The sequence below is a fragment of the Mauremys mutica genome, chromosome 3, assembly GCF_020497125.1.
Source record: "Mauremys mutica isolate MM-2020 ecotype Southern chromosome 3, ASM2049712v1, whole genome shotgun sequence".
Taxonomy (NCBI): Eukaryota; Metazoa; Chordata; order Testudines; family Geoemydidae; genus Mauremys; species Mauremys mutica.
In genome coordinates, this window is record NC_059074.1 from 94,225,572 (window position 1) to 94,248,888 (window position 23,317).

At 40.9% G+C, this 23,317-nt stretch overlaps 1 protein-coding gene across 1 annotated transcript in view; it reads right to left on the reverse strand.

Moving 5' to 3' along the window:
* Positions 1-11,796: 11,796 nt before the first annotated feature.
* Positions 11,797-23,317, reverse strand: part of TRDN (triadin) — a 271,057-nt gene continuing 259,536 nt past the window's right edge. The window contains exons 46-47 of the mRNA XM_045010301.1: positions 15,619-15,657; positions 11,797-14,379 (exon numbers count right to left, since the gene is read on the reverse strand). Of these exons, the coding sequence (XP_044866236.1) occupies positions 14,234-14,379; positions 15,619-15,657 (185 nt within the window). The 3' untranslated portion in view covers positions 11,797-14,233. The remainder of the gene's footprint in view (positions 14,380-15,618; positions 15,658-23,317) is intronic.

The window sequence follows — 23,317 nt, forward strand, 5'->3', positions numbered from 1 at the left end:
TATAATCAAATGCCAGCATTTAACATTGTAATTGTCATGTACTTTAATAGAGAAGTAACTACATTTTAATGTTTATGCCACTATATGTATGTTCATTTCAGTGCCATCCTCATGGTGACGTGCAAATACATGCTGGATGTTAATTAGGATCTAATAAGAAAACAACTATAAAATGGCAGAGTCCGTTCATGTAATAACACTCAAATGACTGCTGTAGGCTCCTTTTCAATTTTTAAAGCAGTTCCCGTATGCCAGTCCAATTACTCACAAACATATTAGCTCAGAGACAATGTTATTAGAGTACTTTCCATATTCAGTTTCCAAGGAAAGAGTTTCTGAGGTGGATGGGGCAGCATGGAAGTAGGCATGAAGATGAGACTATAGAGAACATGAAGTGAATGTTAATTAAATGGCTGCACTAGAGTGAATGGAGGAGTGAAAACAATGGGAGTGGAATTGTGCAGAACCTGAAAAAGGTAGATAAGGATCTTAAATGTAATACATTAAGTTAGGTGAATCCAGTGGAGGGATCTAAAGAGGGACTAAATATGGTCAGAGCAGCAAGCAGGGTGGATGATATTGCTTCAGCATTTTGGATGACTGGGATGCAGGGGGGTGAGGTGAGAGTCCAGGAGGCAGGGGAGAAAAAGGTTGCATCTCAAGGTTAGAAATGACTAGGTGATGGCAAGAGATTTTGTGGTAGAAATGCAGACGAACCCACAGATTTTGAAGACACAGAGATAAAATGGAGAGGCTGTGGTGACAGCATAGATATTGCAGTGGTAGGAGACAGAAGAGTCAAAGATGACCCCAAGACCCTAATTCAACAAATACATATAATTTTAAGTATGTGTTTTTCTGAATATGGATGGACAGAAGCACAAGCTTGAGGGCTTTACTGAACTGAGCCCAAATTTGCAAGTCTAGGAGAAATAATGCAGATATAGGTTTTCAAAGGGACAAATGGGTGCCTAACTCCCACTGAAATGCAGTGTGTGGCAATGTGTTTAATGGGCAGGTGTCTACTGTTGTTGTTTTCCCAGCCTCAGAAAGGATGGCCATCATTTAAATTTCCTTACATTTCCTGCGTCCCCTCTCTGTTCCCCTTTCTGTAATGATGAATTTGGACATGGCCTTGGAGACTCCCTGACTAATTCAATATAAAAATGCACACAAAATGAACAAAATAAATAAAACTGGGGAGACAGAATGATGAAAAATTCCAGTCCTGAACATCCTTGCCTGAGGGCCAGAAGCTTGCATGTGTCACATCAATATTCTTAGCAATGCTTAAATTGACTTTGTTGCAACACAAATCACATAACACCTCCTCACATATATGTTCCTCAGAACCCTCTCTCCCCCTTTTTATATGTAAACTGGATGTTCATAGCCAGTCTACAAGCTAATAGATCTCTTTTACTTTCTACATGATAAATGCAGAGGCCCAAAAAACATTACAGTCTGCTTTACAGTTTTCTGTTCATCAGTGAGTCACTGACTGAAAGATAATTTCATCACACATTCCTGATTTTCATCGCTAAATTGCCAATACAAACTATCTTCTTGTTTTTTTAAAGAGAATATTCTTGGCAGCATGATTTTGACTATAGGTTTTTGTTAAATAATCATGTCACTGGGTTTATCAACAAGTTCAGACCCTTAAAAATCACTAAAATCAGTAATGAAAATCTTTTCCCATATGTCTTTAAAGAGCTCTTCACTGTGTTTTAAACATTTGGAAAAGGTGCATTTGACGAACACATTAAAACCACAAATGCATTAAATTAACTACTATAGTGCCACTGTGTTCTGTATTTTCAGTATAAATCTCTATTTTAAGAGGTTTTTGACTGTCATAAAATTGGTTCCATGTTGAAAACTTACAGGCACACAGGTTATCGAGTTAGCTCAGTAAGAGGAAATCAAATATTTGTACGTTAAACCACTATGGTTTGTAGAACCACATCTTTTTCCATTTCTTAAGCTGGATAAGTCCATCACCGGCCCTTCTACGTGTGCCAAAGTATACAAAACTCCAACCTGGCACACACATACTAAGGAAATGTCCACTTTAATCACTTATAGTTAAGAGCCAGATCTTGATACCCTTGGATTTAGTTCATTTATATTGTGGGAGCACCTAGAGACCAATCATATCAGGGACCAATTGTGCCACAAATACATAGCACATATATATATATAGTAAATGACAGCCCCTGCCCCAAAGAGCTCACAATCTAAAAGGGAGAGGCACATGGTATTCCTTATGTTCATGGCAATCTAAAAGCCTGATCCTGTGAGATGCTGACCAACCGGCTGGGAAGGGGAGAACTTCAGTTCCCAATGGAAGGCGCAGACCCCCAGCACCTCATAGAATCATGTACTCTCTGTCTAGTAGCTATGACATCAGCATTTATCAGGTTTCTTCTTCTTCTTTGCTTTCCTAAAATGCATTGGGAACAGCCAGCAGAGAGGAAGAGCGAGAGATCTCATGTTTCTGGAGAAAATAAAAGTCCTAGCAAAAATGTGTAAATGGGACTCAGCACTTGAGTTGCCAACGGAATTAATTAACAAATATCTCACTAGGACATTTTTTTTTACTAGCTTCCACTTTAAGGAGGCTGATTTTAATCAATTACCAAGTTTAGCCAATTCTCACACTGAACATAGAAAATCGTTTCCTTTAAGGTGGTTGGAAGCATGGATGAATGTTTTCTGAGTTGGTAACAATTTTGCCTACTAAGTTCACAGTGGCTGGAGTGTAATTGAATGTGCTTGCTAATTTAATTTTAGGAAACTTTTCATCTGCCTTATCATTAACATAATAGTTCCCTCTTTGCTCTATAGTGATTAGACCAAATTGAAAGAAACTCTTTTTCCCTAGTTAGAGGGGCATCTCAGACAATGGATTCTTGGAAGGGTTTAAGGATTACAAGTGTGAATTGAAATGACCTTTTAAAAAAAATCATATGTAATGGCCCTTCAGAGCCAGCCAATTGATGCAGTACTTTGTGGCAAAGTCTGTCTATCAGTATGACAGCAGTGCAGAGTGGAGGGAGCAGGAAAGAAAAAGAGAATGTTAATGTTTAAGAAGAGCAGCAGCCTCTAGTACCATACCGGCAGATTTATTCTGGGTACGTCGATGGATTTGGTGAGGGGGCTGATGTCCATCAAAGCCATTTTGCTTAAAAAAACAACAACAAAAAGCAGATTCTGGTCTCACAGCTGCTTACAAGAGTAGCAGAGTGGATACCCAAATAGAAGCCTTGGACAGCAGCACTGTGAGTCCAGCAGCAGCCACTGGGCTGAACTTTCTGAGGGGAATCAGGAGGAAGAGTTTTGGAAGATGTGACCCAGGGACTTCTTGATGCCAAATGGCAGAGGGCACAGGGGATGCATAAAGTTTTACAGGGGTCCCCTGGATCGTATATATGAACAATAATTCACCAAAGGGTGACATGTAAGGTCTCTACTAAGAGCCAGTAGCCCACTGGCCATCATAATCAAGGTGAAATGTATGTATGGATAATAGTTAAGAAGTTATGTATCTATACTGGAATTTATGTTCTTAAAACCTTGAAGTTAATTGCACATCACAAGGAGGTGTGGTGCCTTGGACAGGTTCCTTTCAGGCAGGGTGGGTAATAGATGCTTCTCTCTCTGTCTGGTCATTGTGTGGCTCACAATGTAAGTCTTTTAGGGTACTGAGCCACTAGTTAATCAAGATTCTGAAACTGATGAGATTGTGAAATCTACACAAAGGAATACAGTGCAGGAGGGTGTCCGGTTTATGAATAAAGAGCAAAGGACTGTTTTAATATATCTGGGGTTGCAGAGAGACACCCAGGATCCTTTACCTAGGGAGAATGCTAGTAGAGAGTTTTATCTCATGAAAAAAGGACCACAGTCAGGCCTGTCTGAAAAATGCTGGAAGGACTTTGAGGTGAGCTTTGCTGTATGTGACATGAAAATATCTAGTTATATAAGTCTAGCTTCCAGAATGTGTGTTCTGATTTTATTTTATGTATAACTATTTGTTTCCAATACTTCTAGTGGCTATCACATGAATCTTTTCTGTTTGTTAAATAATTTTTTGCTTGTTTTCCTACAATCATATCTAAGTGCTGTGTGTTAAATGGAGTGGTGATTGGAGGCAAAGCTGGGGTGTACTGCTTCTTTGGAATCAGCGTATCTGTGAAAGTCCAGTGGAACAGGGGCTGAACACCTGGAGGGCTTGGGGGTTGGAATATGCCTATCACTATCTTGAAGAGGGACAGTGGAGCCTGCATGGGCGGAGAGGGGAGTGCTGGTGTTGCTTGTGGTTGGGGAGCTGACCCACAGTAGGTACAGACAAGGGTTCCTCATGTTAAGGGCAGGTGGTGGTAAGATGCCTCACAACCCTGGGTATCCCCAAGAAGGATCACAGGCAACTTTATTTTAAAGGACTGTCCAATCCCTTGACCAGCGAACATAGTCTAAAGCCGAGATTTGGTACTGGAGCCTATATCTCATTATTCTAAAATTAAACACTTCTGCAGCCATCCCATTTTGCTTTCCCCTAAAAGAGCTCACACAAATGAGCCACCTTCTGTTCTTTATCTCCCCAGAGCCATCACGTAAGGCAAAATCCAGATTTGGGACTGTATACACATAGCTGGGATTCTTGGACTGGAGCCTCAGATGGTGTAAACTGGCATAACTCCACTAAAATCAATGGAAATACGCTATTTACACCAGCCGAGGATCTGGCCCACTAGCAGACGTACTGAACTCTGGAGACTGACATCCCTCATTTAGCCAGAAAATGTGGACAGCAAAGCAGGAGAAAAGCAGATGACTCTAAAATATTTCACAGTCTGGCCCTACAGGCACTTCTGCAAGTTATTCTTTAGCCACACACAAGATATTGGGCTCAGTCTAGGTGTAATTGGCTGAAATTTAATGGCTTGTGATATATAGGAGATGATCTAATGGTCCCTTCTGGCCTTATTCACTATGACTGTATGAATGAAGTGAGAGAGTAGTTTGTTCTCCAGGCAAATGCCCCTGGGACTGCATACAAAGTAGCTAGTCAGGACAAATCAGATCTAAAATGTCTGTTCTTTTGTCTTTTTTAAAGTCACTTTGTATGGACAGCCTTGTTTTTCTAACAAAATAACATTTTCAATTCCTCCAAAATACTCCAGGTCTCTGGCCCACATTCTTCTTACAGAAGAAAAGAATCAAATGAAAAATGTACAGGAGATGTCATAAAATCAGAGGGTTAGAAGGGACCACAAGGGTCATCTAGTCTAACCCCCTGCTAAGATTCAGAATTCTAATGATCCAAGACAGATGGCTCTATCCAGCCTCCTTTTGAAAACCTCCAGTGAAAGAGCTTCCACAACCTCCAGAGGCAGTTTGTTCCATTGTCCTACTGTTCTTACAGTCAGGAAGTTTTTCCTGAGATTTATTCTAAATCTGCTGTGCTGTAGGTTGAACCCATTGCCTCTTGTCCTGCCCTCTGTGGTAAAAGAGAACAACTTTTCTCCATCTTGTTGATGGCAGCTTTTCAAGTATCTGAAGACTGCTATCATGTCCCCCCTTAATGGCCTCTTTTCCGAACTAAACAAATCCAGTTCCTTCAGCCTTTTCTCATAGGGCTGGCATTCCACCCCTTTGATCATCTTTGTTGCTTGCCTCTAGATCCTTTCCAGTTTCTCTACATCCTTTCTATTTAATGGTGACCAAAATTGGACACAGTGCTCCAGCTGAGGCCTAACCATTGCTGAGTAGAGCAGTACTATCACTTCCTGTGACTTACCTGCTATGCTTCTGTTCATGCAACCTAAAATTGCATTTGCTTTTTTTTGCAACAGCATCACATTGCTGACTCATTTCTCACAACTCCCAGATCCATCTCACCAGTGCTGCTGCCAAGCAAGTTTTCCCCCATTCTGCATTTGGTTTTTCTTTCCTAAGTGTAGCACCTTACATTTGTCTTTGTTGAATTTCATTTTGTTGTCTATAGCAAAATTCTCTAAGTTATCAAGATCCCTTTGAATTTTAGTTCTATCCTCCAAAGTATTGACACCATCCCCAGTTTTGTGTCATCTGCAAACTTGATCAGTATGTTTTCTATACCGACATCTAGGTCATTAATAAGGATGTTAAACAACACCAGACCCAGAAAAGATCCCTGTGTAACCCCACTTGAGACCTCCCTCCAATCTGACATCATTCCATTAATAGTTATTCTTTGTGGTTGTTTAACCAATTAAATAGCCACTTAATGGTAATTCTGCCAAGCCCACATTTCTCCAGCTTACTTATCAGAATGTCATATGGGACTGTGTCAAAAGCCTTGCTGAAGTTCAGGTATATTATGTCCACCGCATTCCTCTTACCCACCAAACCAGTTACCCTGTCAAAGAAGGAAATCAAGCTGGTTTGGCATGATTTATTCTTGGGAAATCCATGTTGCTGCTAGTGATTACCTTCATCCTCCAGGTATTCGCAAATTGAGTGTTTTATACATTGCTTTGGTACAGGGGTCGGCAACCTTTCAGAAGTGGTGTGCTGAGTCTTCATTTATTCACTCTAATTTAAGGTTTCGCGTGCCAGTAATACATTTTAACATTTTTAGAAGGTCTCTTTCTATAAGTCTATAATATATAACTAAACTATTGTTGTATGTAAAGTAAATAAGGTTTTTAAAATGTTTAAGAAGCTTCATTTAAAATTAAATTAAAATGCAGAGCCCCCTGGACCGGTGGCCAGCACCCAGGCAGTGTGAATGCCACTACAAATCAGCTCACGTGCCGCCTTCGGCACGCGTGCCATAGGTTTCCTGCCCCTGCTCTAGTAGCTTCCCACATGTTGAAGTAAGGCTGACTGGTCTATAGTTCCCTGGCTCCTCCTTTCCCCGCTTTTTAAAGATGGGCGCTAAATTAGCCCTTCTCCAGTCTTACAGGACCTCTCCATTTTGAATTTTGAATTACAATGACTTAACATTATTATCACATCTCTCCAATTGAGGCTACAGGATTCCAACAGCCTGCTGTAAACCTGCTTTAACTAGCTTTTCTTAAATCATGGTTTTACAGCATTTCCAAGGAGAATTAAATGTACCCAAGAGGCATTGTTTGCTGAATTCTAAAGCACACTAGCATTTAATTTTCTGAGACATTTACCATTTGGTAACTTCATTGTCAATGTTCACTAATTTGCTGAGTGCTTTTTATTTTAACTTTGAGAACAAAGTTGTTAAAAAAAAACAAAAAAACAAAAAACCCAGAACTCCTTTCTGGTGCTCAAACCCGCCCCCTTTTTTTTATAGTTGCTTCCCAAAATTATTAGTGAAATAATTTAATAATAATTATAATGATTTAAATAAGAAATAATAATTTTAAAAAGAAAAGTGCAAAAGTGCATCTAGGACATGAGCCAAATGCATAGGTGCTGGATCGATGGGTGCTGCCGCACCCCTGGTTTTAAGTGGTTTCCATCATATACAGGGTTTATAATTTGGCTCAATGGTTCAGCAACCCCACTACACAAATTATTCCAGAACCCCTGGCTCAATGCCCCCTTGAAGTCAATAGAAGTCCACTGACTCCAATGGACACTGGATTGGGCCCAGGAGAGGCTAACCTCTTCTGTGGTATATTCTGAAAAAACAGGCTTGACAATTACAAGGAAGAGGATTTGTTAGTGCTAAACAAGAAGATACAATATTTTTAAAATTACAAACACACCCAGACATTTTATCTGTTTTTTTTCTAATTCTGCTGCCTTAAAATCATTTCTATATTTTGCTACTTTGTTTAAAAGAATGACCCTGCTAAATTAATTCGAATGACAATTTTACAGTTTCCTTGCTCTGCTTTACAAACTTCCTGGATATCTCATTATGCCAGGGTGGGTGCCATCATTCTCATTGGCTGACCTTTGGTTATATATGTGTGTATGGCATCAGAACATACTGTTAACAACCACATGCTTTAAAATCTCTCATGCAGCCATGGCTCATTCAGACCTTCTCATTGGACATCGAGACTCTTCACAGTGGTCAAAGACAGACACATCCATCACTCATCATTCCCTCTTCTGCCCCCCCGAAAACAATCCATTGTTTTAAGAAAGGGTGGCTATGTCACCTCTGACAAGACAAGCTAGTTAGAGAGAGAGAGAGCGAAAGCTCTCATCATTTTGGCTTGATGATGGGTTGGTTTTTTTATTGTTGTTGGTTTCCTTTTTGTTTGAATGCTACAGCCTGGCTCTAATATAACAGCATGGAATACTAGGCTTCTACCGTGCCTTGTTCCTCTTCTGAAAGGAAAAGCATGGAAGATGGCTGGTATAATTAATGTGCAGTTCCATCTCCATAGTCCCATCACCCCGTATAAATATTTTAAAATAGAGGTGTGTCAACAGCTCTACTTTGTTCTCCTTTTAATTGGCCTGATTAATGCTACAGGACCATCATTGTGTGGTGCCTCTCCATTAAAAAAGCAAGAAACAGATGGGATTGTTTCATTTTATCCTCCACACCAGCTGCAACTATTCAATTTGGGGGCTTGATTTCAAAAGGATTTTTCTTTTTTTTCTTGTCCTGTTGCATGTCACTTTGCTTACAACAGCTAGAACAAATGTACTTCCAATTAGGAACAAACGGTGAGATAGTTTTAGGATTGCAACAATGGGCTATATCACACATCAGGAAAGGTCACTCTCTTTGTTGCTAATCTTGTCCAATAATTTGTCAGTCCAGACTGAGGGTAATACAACCTCCTGTCACTAACTGGATAAATGCTATAGAAATATCTAGTGCAATAATCGACATAGGGCAGGCACTGAGACATGAGCAGGGATGGGGATGTGGCTCTCCAGGAAGAGACCTTCACAGGCCTCCACACACCAAACCAGTTGTGAAGGCAGGAAGTGTACAAGGCTAGTCGTATATTTTTCTTATCTAATTCAAGGTATGAGGCGTCTCTTGAGTGAACTCTGATGGCTAAGGGAGGCTTTTTGCCCATAGCTGAATAATCTGCTTCTTCGCCTATGTGGCTGTACAAAGGTTTTCCAGCTCTTTTGGAGCCCTCCATGCAGGATGAACAGATGGTCTGAACTCCTGATGGCTTGTGTCCTTGTCAGGTATATGGATAACACTTGCCTCATATTTAGGAATCTTGTCTCTTTCTTGCCTCTAGAAAATGGATAAAAAGACAGACCACCTCCTGAGCTGGGTTGAAGTTGGAAAGCCCCTTTGGAAGGATGTAAAGGGCTCTTTTGCTCACTACTCTGTCCTAGTGACAAACAGATGCCATACCAGAAGCTTGTAGGGTGGGATTTTTCAAATGTAGCTAAGTGATTAGAAGCACCAGTTCCATTGACTTTCAATGGGCCTTATGCCCTGAACTGAGTTTGGCACTTTTGCAATTCCCCCACCCCTTTGGCAAAAAGGGGCCTGTAACTCCATCATGATCCTGGCTGAGATTTCAACAGGAATGTTTTCTTTAAAATGAGAAACTTATTTGTTGCTTTATTCCAGGGTTTGAAGGGATGACAAGTAAGGGTCCTATGGACCTGAATTTATAGGGCTAGTTTATTACAGCTCGCCAGTGATCTGACCAGAAAATATAGCAAGCTAGCAGGCTACCCTCATGACAAGGTTACAGTCTGGAACTTCAACTTAATTTTGTTAACTGCGGAAGGACTCTGGCTCCTTCCAGGTTATCTCTGCTAAAACATACAATGACTGTTCAGCCTTTCCTTGCCTAAAGCTAACAACTAAATCTGGTACCATAACAAATTTGAATTCAGTCCTTGTCCAGGACATTCTGGAGAAAGTGCAAAAAGTCAGTAAAGAAGCCAAGGGGACTCAACTGTCTTTCTCTGGATAGGCCCTGAAAACAAGAATGTTCTTGTAGCAGAGAATATAGACTTCTGCATGTACACATGTGATTACCACCTGCTCCAAGGGACCAGTTTCTCTTCTGCACAGCCATTGAAGAGTCAAGCTGGAAAATACAGGTGACCAGGGTCGGTATTCATGGAGAACTGCTTGTTGAGAGAAAAGAGATGAGTTCTGAAGTTCCAGGAGCATCATACTCTCTGCTTGACAATAAAAATTTTTGTGCCACCATCTGATCAAGTTGAGTTTCTCAGACGAAAAAGCCAGCCTACATGGTGATATTTGTGGACAAAACTACTTCAATTAGCAATAGGGTAAACTAACCCCAGTGGAACTTGCATGGCCCCCACCAAAGCAATTGTTCATTCCAGGTCCTAATGAGGCAAGAGGTCAGTGGCAGTGGGACAATCCTGCTCACCAGGCATGGGTGATGTCCTATGGCACCGCCCCCCTCCTAAAAGCAAAATCTCTTGCCTGAGAAAGAGGTGCCCAAAGGTAATCCCATCACTTTGTAACTTCTAGTTTCAGGTGTGGTGGAGGAGACAGAAAGGCTGAGTGCAGCCCTAGTTGGGATACGGGTACCTGTGCAAGTGAGCGTAGGGGATCACGAATGGTACAGGCTGCACAGAGCCCACCACTAGGAGTATAGCTAGCCTGTAATTAGGGCCAGTGGCACAAGCTGAGCTTTCAAACTCCAGGACATATGGCTCTGACAATAAGACGGACCTGCCTGCTCAGTACCGAACTGAACATTCACATAAACCAGCTCTTGAAGAGCAGACAAAAAGCTTTAAGTATTCTTGATTATCTAGTTTTGAGCTGTCAATAGAGACTCAGTCTGCTGGATGGGGACAAAGACTCAGACCCTGGAGTGGAGAGGACTAGTGTATAACCATGAACACCACCTGTATCTAATCTGTTCTTCTGCAGAGGTGCCTGTTTTAAAAGTTCTCTAAACCAAGGTTCAAGCCTCTGTGCTGGAAGGAGTTTGAAAGTGGACTAATTTTTGTGGCCTGTTTGTTGAGGATGATAACCACATCTGAGGAGCAGGAGACTCAGACCAGCAGCCCACTCTGTATGGAACTCTCACAGAGATCCCTCATGGCCTGATTTCAGAAATGCTGTGCTCCAACTAACCTCAGAAGGCGCTCTGGGGACTGAGACCTCTCAAAACAAAGGTCTAATCTTATCGACCAAAAAAAAAAAAAAGAGTAGCAGAAAATATATATTATATCTGGTCAATAACAATATTGACAAGATAGAAAATAATAGACAAAATCCTCCTCAGTGGAAGCTTCTAACTTGTCAACTGTATTGCTGCATTGATACAGTTCCCTTCATAAGGGCAGATGTCACAACGTTTTGTTATCCTTGTCTCTCTCTCTGTCTGCTGGTAAGAGGCCATACTGCCCACTGTGTGGACTACTGACTAGTCCCTGGAAAGAACATTTATGTGTGGTTTAATATGTTTTATATAAACATTTTAATAATACTTTTAATTTATTTGTATGATTCTTATGTAGATCTAGGAGTGATGTATGGTAGAATGGATTCATCTTGCTATGCCTTGTGATGCTGATTTAGTTGGTGCTGGTCCTGCTTTGAGCAGGGGCTTGGACTAGATGACCTCCTGAGGTCTCTTCCAACCCTAATCTTCTATGATTCTATGATTCTAAAAGGAAACTGCCCCTCAAACATGTCCCCCATGCAGAAAGATACTCTCTCCTGAATTCAGAAGGCTTGTGTGTACCCAAATCCCTTTTCCCCATTCTTGGAGTCATAAAAAAACATCCAATAGCCAGAGGCAGATATGTTTTATTTTCCAAAACTGATGAGAATAAGCATACATTTTAATAACATTTCAGTCTGATTTAAGTAAAGCCATGCAGTTCAAGTAATGCACTGTTAAGGTTTCAGATAAATTCAGTTTATGAAGGCCCAAGGAAAAGGACTGTCATTTTAACCAAGGAGTGTCCAGTAGTTTTCATGTCAGTGGCCAAGATTAGGAAGTGACTGTCTATGGTCAGATTTACATCACTTGTCTATTGAAGCATAGATCAAATGTTTTACTTCTTCAGAGCCAATCTGATATCTAATTGAAATGCTAGAGGAACGGGCTCTTAAAAAACATTATTGTCCTTTCCCAAATCAAATTGCAATGGGAGAAATAGCCAAGTCATCATGAGCAAAAAGGGAAATCAAGTGTAAAAAAAAGCTAAAAAAACCACAACAGCTTGTGAATATATAAAAAAATTAAATGTCGTGCTGATCATTTGAATTGGATAAAGCTATGAATTAAATAAACTGACCTTCTGAAAGTTATAATCCCTTCATTAAGACAGCCTTAGTAGGAAAATCATAGAGCAGCAACCTGTGTAATGACACACTGAAATACACACAATTTGTGGTGAGACACAAAAGATACATTGAGGTGATGAGGACCTCCGGGCAGTAGGGGGGAGAAGTCCTGCTGAAAAAAACCCTGCGAGTTCCAGGTTTACAGCTCTGGTTACTGCAGAGTCAGAGCACTCTACACCCACATCCCCAGTGTGTCCTCTTCCTGATTGGGAAGAACAACCCCTAGACACAAGATGGTAGCTGAGTTTCTAAATGGCTGTCAAGGCCATCTGGTGGGATGGTAGATTTTGAGAGGCATAACACAGAGTGTGCTAAGACCAAGAACTCATTTCATATAGGCCATTGAACATCAATCAGAAAGTAACAACTTTTAGCCATTACCAATCTGACCCAGTGACCTAGAGGTAAAAAAACTCCATATCCCATTATAAATTGCCTGAGTCCTTCTGGGACATAGTTATCTGAAACCTATGTAAATCAATCTTCCTATTGAGATAAGCATCAGTGTTATGGTGATGTTATCTTGAGCTATACTGAAAAAAAAAGCTATATATGATTTACAGGTGTGAGAGGATCTATTTCATGAGTTATCATGTTAAAATTCATGGTATTTCAGATGGTAACTATGAAACTGGGATCACAGCTGTATGGTTCACAGATTAAATTCATAAATATAGTAAGGAAGAAAAATAGCAGCTTGCAAAAATGCATTATTATTTACATTGCTAGACATGTACAGACAATCACAACACTGATTTACAATCAGACACCTTCACATAGGTCAAGTACCAGCGCATCCCTTTTCTTTGACATAGCTAATCCATCTGAAGAAATAAAAAAGATGGTTGAGGAGTGGCATGTTTACTTGCTGCACCCATCCTAAAAGTAACTGTCAATACAGTGCACTTTGACAGAGGCCCAGCTAATAGCTTATAAGGCCTTCCATCTTGTCTGGCAAAATTAACTAACAAGATTTCTTGCACATGCCCTGTTTTTGCTGATTGCTCCAAGATTGTATCATGTTGGTATTTTTACTTGAAAATTTGGTTTTGTTTCACAAGTAGTGTCTGATGATATAGCTTCCTCGCTGACTTTTTCTAACAAATGATTGGCCAGCATGATCTATCTGCAGTCTGTGCTGACTTGATAATGACTTTGTCCAAGAAGAGACAGAGGAAGTAAAAGAATTTCCTTCCCACTCATGAGATCTTCACAGTTTATCTCCTTGCTTCACCTCTCTTTTGGCAGGCCCGCCTTGGCTCACTTCCCCAGATCTCAAAATGAAAGGGAAATGAGGTATTATGATTTTACATATACTTAAGGGGCAAATATAGCAAGTTTTTATTGCTTGTCTTCAACTTAAATGTAAATACTCATCATTAACTGTTTGGCTAGTGAACCTTTCTATGGTACACTGAGCAGCTTAAAGGTAAGATGTGAGCTTCATTCTAAACTGGTCAATTATACAGAAAAATAGCACCAGTCATGAAGCACATTTTCAGATTTACTGAGGCTTTTTCCATATCAGAGATCTGATTGAACATTGACAGGACATGATTTAGGATTCCAGGTAATCTTGCAAAATAATCTTATTGAAATAGTCTTTGCATTTATATTTTTTGCTCTTTAAAAATCACTACATGGAAAATAGACATACCTGAATTCAGAACAGGTAGGGGAAAAATAAGAAGAGCAGAAGAGGCAGGAAAATGCACATGCACAAGCAAACTGCACAATCTGACATACACTATTTCAACACCAAAGCCTTTCCTCAAGAACAATATTAGTATTGTTTGGATGAACAGTGTTCCTCCACCACCTCTTTTCCCACAGCACCAGACAGTAAAAAAATATTTCCAGGTGCAGGAGATCTACTGGATCACATGTCTACAGTAACAAGTAGCACTGTAGTTACTGTGGACCTCAGTAGAAGGGATAAAGTGCGAAGTCTCAAAAATACACAGATCACATGTCTCTCTACTGTCCTGGTGTCTTTGACTTCCTCCCTGAAGTCTTTGGTTGACCAGGTCTCTTTTCATGGCTGGGAGCTGGAGTAATGGGGAATTGCAATCCATATCCATTATATCCATCTAGGAAGACACATTGGAAGAAGCGGACTGGAGCTAGGGAAACACAGAAGACAAACAATTTGTTAATATGTACAGTTTCCAGATGGCGAGCCTGGCTCACCACTGTATTACTCCAGTTTAATGCTCGTGTAACTCCATTAACTTCAACTGTGTTACGCTGGCATAAAATTGGAGTAACATGGTAAAAAACTAGACTCTAAGTCATCAAGAGGAAAACCTGAATGGGATTTTTAGCTAAAGTCAATATCTACTGAACACTCTGAGACCTTTATAGCACAACTGAGAGTGGTCCATATTATATTCAACATTTCCACATAAATCTATTATTTCCCTTAGATATACCCTGTCTAGCTGTCCTAATATTTGTTCCTTGGAATGGCTTCACTGTATGAGCTTAAAGACCCTTCAACCCAAGCATCCATTTAATGACTCTGTATTTCAATGACTCATTCTGAATGCTCTGAAGAGTTCTATCAAACGTTCATGTTTGGAGATATGCAAATTGTTCCAAATGACCAGCCCTATCATTCCTTCAGAACTTTGGCATCATATATGGAAGTATCTCTTTCCCAGGGTTTTAAGATGTAGGGAATTTTTGCTACCTTTGTGTCACTTGAGACTCAGCCTTTTATAGTAATAATTTTTTTCAATTATCTTCTCAGCTCTTTTAAAGGATCAGAAGAATATGGTCTTTCAGCTCAAAGTCAAAAGATAAAATGCCTAATTTGTCAGGAAGATTGAATTTTGTAACTGCATTTGAATGTTAATTGCACTCTGGAATTAAAGTTTTTCATGGAATGACTATTACATGTTTGGGAAAAAGAAAGGAGGAATGCTGGCACTAGATAGAAATTAGTTGTCATACAATTGATTTTCTGGTGCCTATATCTTATTCTTTCCTGTTCACTCAATATAAAAAAGTTTAGCTCTTCGGTCTAACATGAAACAGACTGCAGGGCTTCCCTGTAATAGAAACTCAGATGAAAGGTCTGTTTATTGACTGCCAAGTCCCATCAAATGGAGGAGCACTGCACGGTTTGTCACAAATGCCAGTGTATTCACTCAAGCAATTTTTCCCTCTCTGGTCTTTTTGCCTGATGCACAGGAAGGTTAGTTCTTTGTCCAGCTCAATATCACACTTCATAACTGTGCTAGATACATTTGATGCTTCTGAAAATGACTAGATGGCCTATCTAACAAAATAGCCAGTTAATGCTGATTGTTATAAAGAAAAATAATTTACAGCAAGGAAATCACCAATTATGAACTCACCTTTGTCTTTTTTAATGGAAATTATTTCTGCATATTCTTCTAATGGATACAAAAATAAGAAAATAAGTCAATAGCTGGTTCTTTTTGTTTTACCAAGCAGACAACAAGGGTGTCATGCACTTGCTAGTTGCAAATAAATATTATATTTAAAGATATTTAAAGGGACAATGTACCCAACGTGCTATAAATACTGGAATTTTTAACTCTCTTGCTTTGTGCATGTTTCCAGGTGCAAGCCTGGTCTATCACAGGGGTGGCCAAACTGTGGCTCGTGAGCCGAGTGCAGCTCTTTTACAGGTAAACAGTTAAAGTGCAGCTCACAGAGTTTCCCATGTCCCCCGCCCCATTCTCCATCTACCACACTTGGTGGGTAGCTCGGGACTTCTGCCTTGCAGCAGGGTGGTGGAGTAGGGGCTTCTGCCAGTGGCAAATGGGGTGTCAGGGCTTCAGCAGGAGCGGGACTGAAGCCCTGAGCTCCAGCAGGAGCGGGACTGAAGCCCTGAGCTCCAGCAGGTGCCTCTCATGGGGTAGAAGCCCCAAACCCCACCAGGCGTGCCCCAGCTCTCAAACTTCTGAATATTGTCCTACGTGGCTCAGAGGGTCAGGACGTTTGGCCACCCTGGTCTATGATAAGAGTCATTTTAAACAAAGCTCTTGTAGGAGCAGAGAAAATACGACAGAATTTTCTGGTGAAGTTATACTAAACCTGATCATTCTACAATCATCAGCTCTTCTGATTTATATGGTCATTTCACTTAAAAGTCTGATTTACAAGCTACTGTTAGTAGTCACTAAATTACTGGGGAGTGGGGACATTTAGATAATTTGGCCTTTAGGAAGAGGTCATATAGGGTGTGCCTTGGTGCTAAACATGAAAAGTAGCTGCTGAAAAAAAGTGTTTAAAACCTCAAATTGCTTGGAAGAACTGTCGCATATTTAGGATCATTCTGAATCAAAGAGTATCATACAGCATGACAGTGGCCTAGATTCTGTTATTCCTGAGTTCCTTGTTAAGTTGGTTTCTTCTGTTTAGTTAGCATGTTTATGCTACTCAACCTCAAAATGTTGTATAGTTTGACCAGAGGTCAGGTGATCTGTTATTTATTGTGTTTAAATAGCTTCAACAAATTTTAGTCTAATTAAGGAACTCTTTGCATATGAAGGACCAGTTCTTGTTCCTTTAAGTCAGGTATGGCTAGAGTGCCCTCCTCCCCAGCTGTGCAGAAGATTAGGTGGGTAAGATCCTTCTTCTGTGAGTGTAAAACAGTGCTGTAACGAGGGCAAGGCAAGTGAAGCACTTGCCTCGGGCGCGGAAGGTGAGGGATGCAGAAAGTCTCTCCTTTGGTGGCAATTCGGTGGCAATTCCTTCCCGCCGAATTGCCACTGTCGTTGGCAAGGGAGAGGTGTGGCACATCCGTCTCTTTGGCAGAAATTCAGCAGCGGGTCCCCCAGTCCCTCTCAGAGGGAATACCTGCTGCTGAATTGCCGCCGAAAAGGAACTCACCGCCAAAGAGCCCCTTGCCTCGGGCGCAAAAATCCCGAAGTTACAGCTCTGGTGTAAAAAGCACACCCAGATTGTGCCTCTGCATGTGGAAGAAAGAGCAGACATTTCTGTGCCTGACACTCCCGCCACAAGAAAATGGTTAGAGCCAGGTCTCCCTTTCTTTCTCCACATGCCAGACAGACAGCAGAAGTGGCTGGCTATAATAGGAGGAGGAGCATGCTTCACCCTGTGAAGTGCTACTGCAGACTACCCTCCTCCCCAGTAGTATGAGAGGTTCTCTGGAGGAATTGTGCTTCTGAGTGGCTGGCACAATGCTTTGTGGGGCAGCACACTGCCTCTTGTTCAGAGGGTAAAGTCAGCAGGAGTAAACTAAGCAGATTTGGCCCCTAGAAGAAAATACATACATTCTGGTGCAAATATAGTAAAGCTGTTTCACACCTTAACGGAGACTTAGTAGATATTTTTATCAGTGTACACAGTTTAATAAACCAGGAAGCTATACAACTAAATTAATATACAGCAATATGAGGATATTTCCATTGGAACTTCCAGAGGAACTTTTTTCCTTCCAACATGCCTTTCTGGGGCCGGTCCTTTAAACTTGACCAAGCCAATCAGCAGCAGCCCTACAGTAGTCATTTTGCAAATGACTGCTATCTCTCTTCCTCTTCCTCCTTGCTGGTAAGCATCTGTAACGACTTCTGTTTTGTTTTCCTTTTTCCATTGCTGATAAGATAGCACATTCTCTCTGTTTTCAATCAATGAATAATTGAGTTATCTGCCCTTGCACACGGTGCCATCTTTCATATTTGTTAGGCAAGCAAAGCAAGTGTAGATAAGCTTTAAGGCTCAGATTCTCAAAGGTATTTAGGTGCTTAATCCTCACTGAATTCAGTTGGGGTTAGGCTCCTAAATACCTTTAAGGATCTGGGCCTTATAGTAGGAACAGTTCTCCTGAAAACAGGCAGGGGGGAAGTGGTTTTCAGAATGATCCATTTTGTTAGGTGTATTGTTTTACTGTTTCCCCTTTTTTCTAGACACTACTCTAAGCTACAGAATATGTATTACCTATTATACTAGAAATGAGATCATGGCAACATTCTACATTTGTGCCAGGTGCTGTTGTATCCATGATATTGCTACTAAGTCCTAATATCCTGGTGTGCTCTGCTCACAGGAGCAGCACATCCGTTTCCCATTTCTATGTTAGTGTTAGTACTCCAGTGCATGAGCCCAGGTGCTCCATCCACATGTGATATTCTGTTCCTGACCCTCCATGTTAGCTTTTGATTTTTTAGTGGCAGTCTTCAGAAATAACTAAAACTAAACCTCCCACTAAGAAAACAAAAGCAATCAACACCATAACAAATTAAATGACTACATGGGGGCTAGGTTTACAGAGAGACTTAGGTGTCTAACTGCCACTTTAGGCACCTAAATGCCAAATCATACTGCTGTGTTTACCAAGAGCTCTAGATTGCTCTATATCAGAGAATCTCCCCTCTTCATTATTTACCACTCCCCCAATTTTTGTGTAATCTACAAACTTTACCAGTGGGGTATTTATGTTTTCTAGATTCCCTAGGCACCTTTGTTTCCACCTCCAGGAATGTGCACTGCTACCTTCAGAAGAACTGCTCTATGTAAGATCAAAAGCTTGTCTCTCTCACCAACAGAAGTTATATATAGATGATATTACTTCATCCAACTGTCTCTCTAATGTCCTGGGACTGACACAGTTATAACAACACTGCATACTAGACATAAGGTCTCAGTCCTGGATCCTCAAAAGTATCTAGGCTCCTAACTTTCATTGGACCAATGGGAATTAGGGGCCTAAATACCTTTAAGGATCTTGGCCATCATGCTAAGCGATTGTAATTTTAAAGAATATCAGTTTAACTCTATACTTTTATCCTTCTGGGACATACAAATTCTGCAAAATAAAAGATGCCTAGATAATACTTAGTCCTGCCAGGAGTGCACAGGACAGGACTAGATGCCCTCTCGAGGTCCCTTCCAATCCTATGATTCCATGAACTTTAATTTCTATAACTCTACCACTGAAATCCTTACTCAAGTAAGGAATGAGAGCTTTGTCTGTGTAAGGACTACAGGACAGGTGTTGTGTAATTACAGTGGAATAAAACAATCTGATTTTTTCTTCATGGTCTATTCAGTGTTTGGTTGATTCAGGAAGAAAAGACAAATGTCCCTAATCCTAAACTGAAGAAATGTTTCTGTTTCTTTGATACAAAGACTAGATCTCTCGAGGTCCCATCCAGCCCTACTTTTCTATGATTCCAGTCCTGTTTCTTTGTGAACAAGAGCACTGCATGAGAATGAGAAGCAGGTCATGTAGGAGATATATTCTATTAATAAGAAGTAGCTTTGTTCAGAGGAAATTGTGGTAGGCTTGTCAGAAAAAAAAATAGAGACTGTGTGATGGAAACAATCATTAGTAATTTTTGTTACTAGAGACTTGACATTTGAACCAAATTATTTCATTAACTGGTTTCCCTAATAACATTAAACAATTCAACAAAGCACAAAAATTCATAGCATTATAGAAATCATAGCATTAGAAGCAATTAATTAGTAAGCAATTAGGAATATGAGGGAAGAAGAGGCAATTTCACTGGTTTCTTACTGATCACTGTCCATTTATGATGAATAAAAATATTGTATTTTTATTAAACAATCAAAACTTAAACATGCAGAGAAAATAACTACAGCGTGTTCAAATTAATGGTTCTTCTGAAGGTACTGATTTGGCTACCCAGTGTGGGAGGGCTGGGGGAGATTTGCCTGTGTTTTGCTACTTTGCCTATTTGGGCTCTCTCTAACACCTCAATGAAAATACACGACAGGCTGATCACAGAAAACATTGTAGGAGGTGGATACCTAAAGTGATCAGGAATCCTCTTTGAACAGCATGAACTTCACCACCTGCTTTTTCATATATCTGCCAAAGTCATTACACGTGCGTATTAAACATAAAGGACAGCTTTATAAACGTCAATTAAATCTGAATACCAAAAGCTAAATGTTAGGGCTCCTGCAGTAGCATAAATGTTGTTCCCTTCAAATCGTCATATGGTGGATATTTAGACACTGGCTTCTCAATTTAAAAACAAAATGGAATTTTTTAAATAACATTTGACATACAAGTTCACCATTTTCTTCAATAACAAGAGTGCTCTTCATAGAGCATTCACCCCCTTAGTTCTTATTGCTCAATGATACCATAAAAACAATCTCAGTCTGGTCTCCAGGAAACAACCAACATGCTTTAATGGGGGTGGGGGAACATCACACACATCAGCAGGAAAGGTCAGAAGCTTTCCAAATCAGTTCATGCATCCACTCTAAAATGACATTTTTCATCACTATAATGTTGTATCAGAGACAGCAGCAGAAAAACTGTCCCTCATGAAGATATTTCTTCCACATCTCATTTTCTGTCTTGGCTACACAATAAAAGAAATGCAGGCTGTACCTGAATGCACATCCTGAAAATAAACTGATGCCTTGTAACCTACTGTATGACAATTAATGCTGGAACTTTTCCTATATGCTCTCTCTCTTGGCAAACACTGTACTATAGTTCACATATCCCATTTAGTAGGTGTACTATAAAGATAATGTAATCTGTTTAATTAAAAACTGCTATTAAAATTGGTATTTAGGCCGGTCTAGTGATCAAATAGGGGCAATGTTATCACATGGAGTATGAGAGCTCACATCATATGTTCATGTTCAGTGACTCTCTCCTCCAAAGTGCATGGGCTGAAGCACCGCAGAAGCAGTACATTCTCTTCTGGGGGGGGGGCAACTTGTGTCAGTGTTTGGTACGCACTCTGGTCAATTCCAAGACAACAACAATGGTCTGTGGAGGGAACTAGAGTCTAAGACTCTCTACTCAAGGGAAGGTCACTGACATGAGAATCTGAAGGTAGCAATGGAGGAAAAATGGAATGAAACCAAGAGGACAACTACAAGCCTTATTCATCAATATAGGAGGTGAGAGATGAGCAGGTGGGAGGGACCCATAAAATTACCATTCACTGAAGCTCTCTCAAATCTTCACGGAACCTCACTATCAGGTGCAGTGTTTTTATGCCTATGACTCCAAGAGCCAATTACCAAGTCCCACAATTCTGAGCTAGCTCTCTGTTGCATGATTCTGTTCGACCACATGTAACATAGCAGCATACAGATTGTATTTTAGCTTTCACATCCTGTGTTCTTTTTCAACTTAGCAGTTTACAGCTATGAAGACCAGGCAACTCTCTGGAGAGCACCATACAGAGAAAATCCACACCCAAAATAAAAATGATAAATAGAAGAGTGAGACAAAGTGAGTGAGGTTATATATTTTATTGGACCAACTTCTGCGGGTGAAAGAGTTTTAACTTATACAGACACCTGAAGAAGATATGTGTAAACAGAAAACTCTTTCACTCACAGAAGTTGGTCCAAGAAAAGACATTACCTCACCCACCTTGTCCCTCTAATATCCTGGGATCCATGCGGCTACATCAACACTGAAAATAAAACAAAATTGTAGGCTAGAAAAGTGTCCAATGGAATAAATGGCTAAAGTAAAGCACTGCCCTTCAAACTATACAAGAAAAGGAAGGAAAGTCTCAAAGCAGGTCACATTTGGAATCTTTACACATGTGAGGTTTATGCGATAGGGTTTGATTAGCAGATGTAAAAAAAACCCTGAATGGTTGCCCTATAAATGTTGAGGCTTATAACTATATAAATCTTGAGGCTGGCAACAAACACTGTTCAGAGTCACCACTGAATGAAGGAAGTAATATGACCATTTTGCAAAAAAAAAATCATGGTGGAGACAACCATTTCAATAAAGTCTTCTCAAATATCATGTTCTGGTAGCAAAAGGCACAAATTTTAGCATTCTTAAGAATTTAAAAGGTTTGCAGTCCTAGTTTACCTCCAGGGGCGGCTCTAGGATTTCCGCCGCCCCAAGCAGGGCGGCACGCCGCAGGGGGGCGCTCTGCCAGTCGCCGGTCCCGCGGCACCAGTGGACCTCTCGCAGATGTGCCTGCGAGGGGCCACTGGTCCCGCGGCTCCGGTGGACTTCCCGCAGGCACGCCTGCGGATGCTCCACAGGACCCGCGGGACCAGCGGCCCCTCCGCAGGCACGTCTGCGGGAGGTCCACCGGTGCCGCAGGACCCGCAGACCTTCCGCAGGCATGCCTGCGGGAGGTCCGCCAGAGCTGCCTGCTGCCCTCCTGCGGGACGCCGCTCCAAGCGCGCTCTTGGCGCGCTGGGGTCTGGAGCCGGCCCTGTTTACCTCGTATAGTTTCTAGACTGAGCTGAAGAAATAAACTTTGGAGTTTGAGTAAGGTTGGGACAACAAAATACTAGCAGTACAGTTATCAATAAAGTATACCTGGGCCAGGCATTTAAAGGGGACAGGCACTTTTTTAATCTACAAAAAATGATGTAAAGCAGATCAATCAGCAAAGCCTGAAGGCAGATTTACCAGTGCATACACATACACTCATATACATGTAACTCCCACTCATACTGTACTTGAGTTTACAAGAAATAAGTGTTTCAAAAGGAGCTGTCAGTTTAATTAGGACAAAGGCAATGTTCTTTGAAAACAGCTGCTTTGTTTAAAGAGCAAAGGAGATGTTCAATGGGATATTAATTCTAACAACACCGATGGCTGAAGACTGCAAAAAACCAACTAATTACTCTTTACTAAAGCTGCACTGCAGCAAGTGCAAAGTGGACATCAAAGAAGGTGATACGAGAATCCAGCTCAGCCAATAAGATTAAGAGCCAGATCCACAATGACATGTAGAAGTTCTGTGATGTATTGGCTGGAAGATTCTAGTTGTAAAGCTGCTTTAGCCAATCATGGTGGGATTACTCTGGTATTGTCCCAGTAGGAAAAAACTCCTTCATCACCCACTATTGCTGTTGACATAGGTAGTGTGTCCACAAGAGAGGAGATGGACAGGATGCCCCTATACTGCATCAATCCACAGATACTGTTTGGGCACCGGGGGGGCGCTTAGTAGGTGCTGTAATTTAGAGCAGCCCTCATGCTACTCTAAATTGGTCCTCAGACCCAGCCTAGTACCTTGTGGCATGAGAATCAGGGAGCCTTAATGGAGGCTTACAGTCCCCTTTCCCCCTGGTTCCCACAGA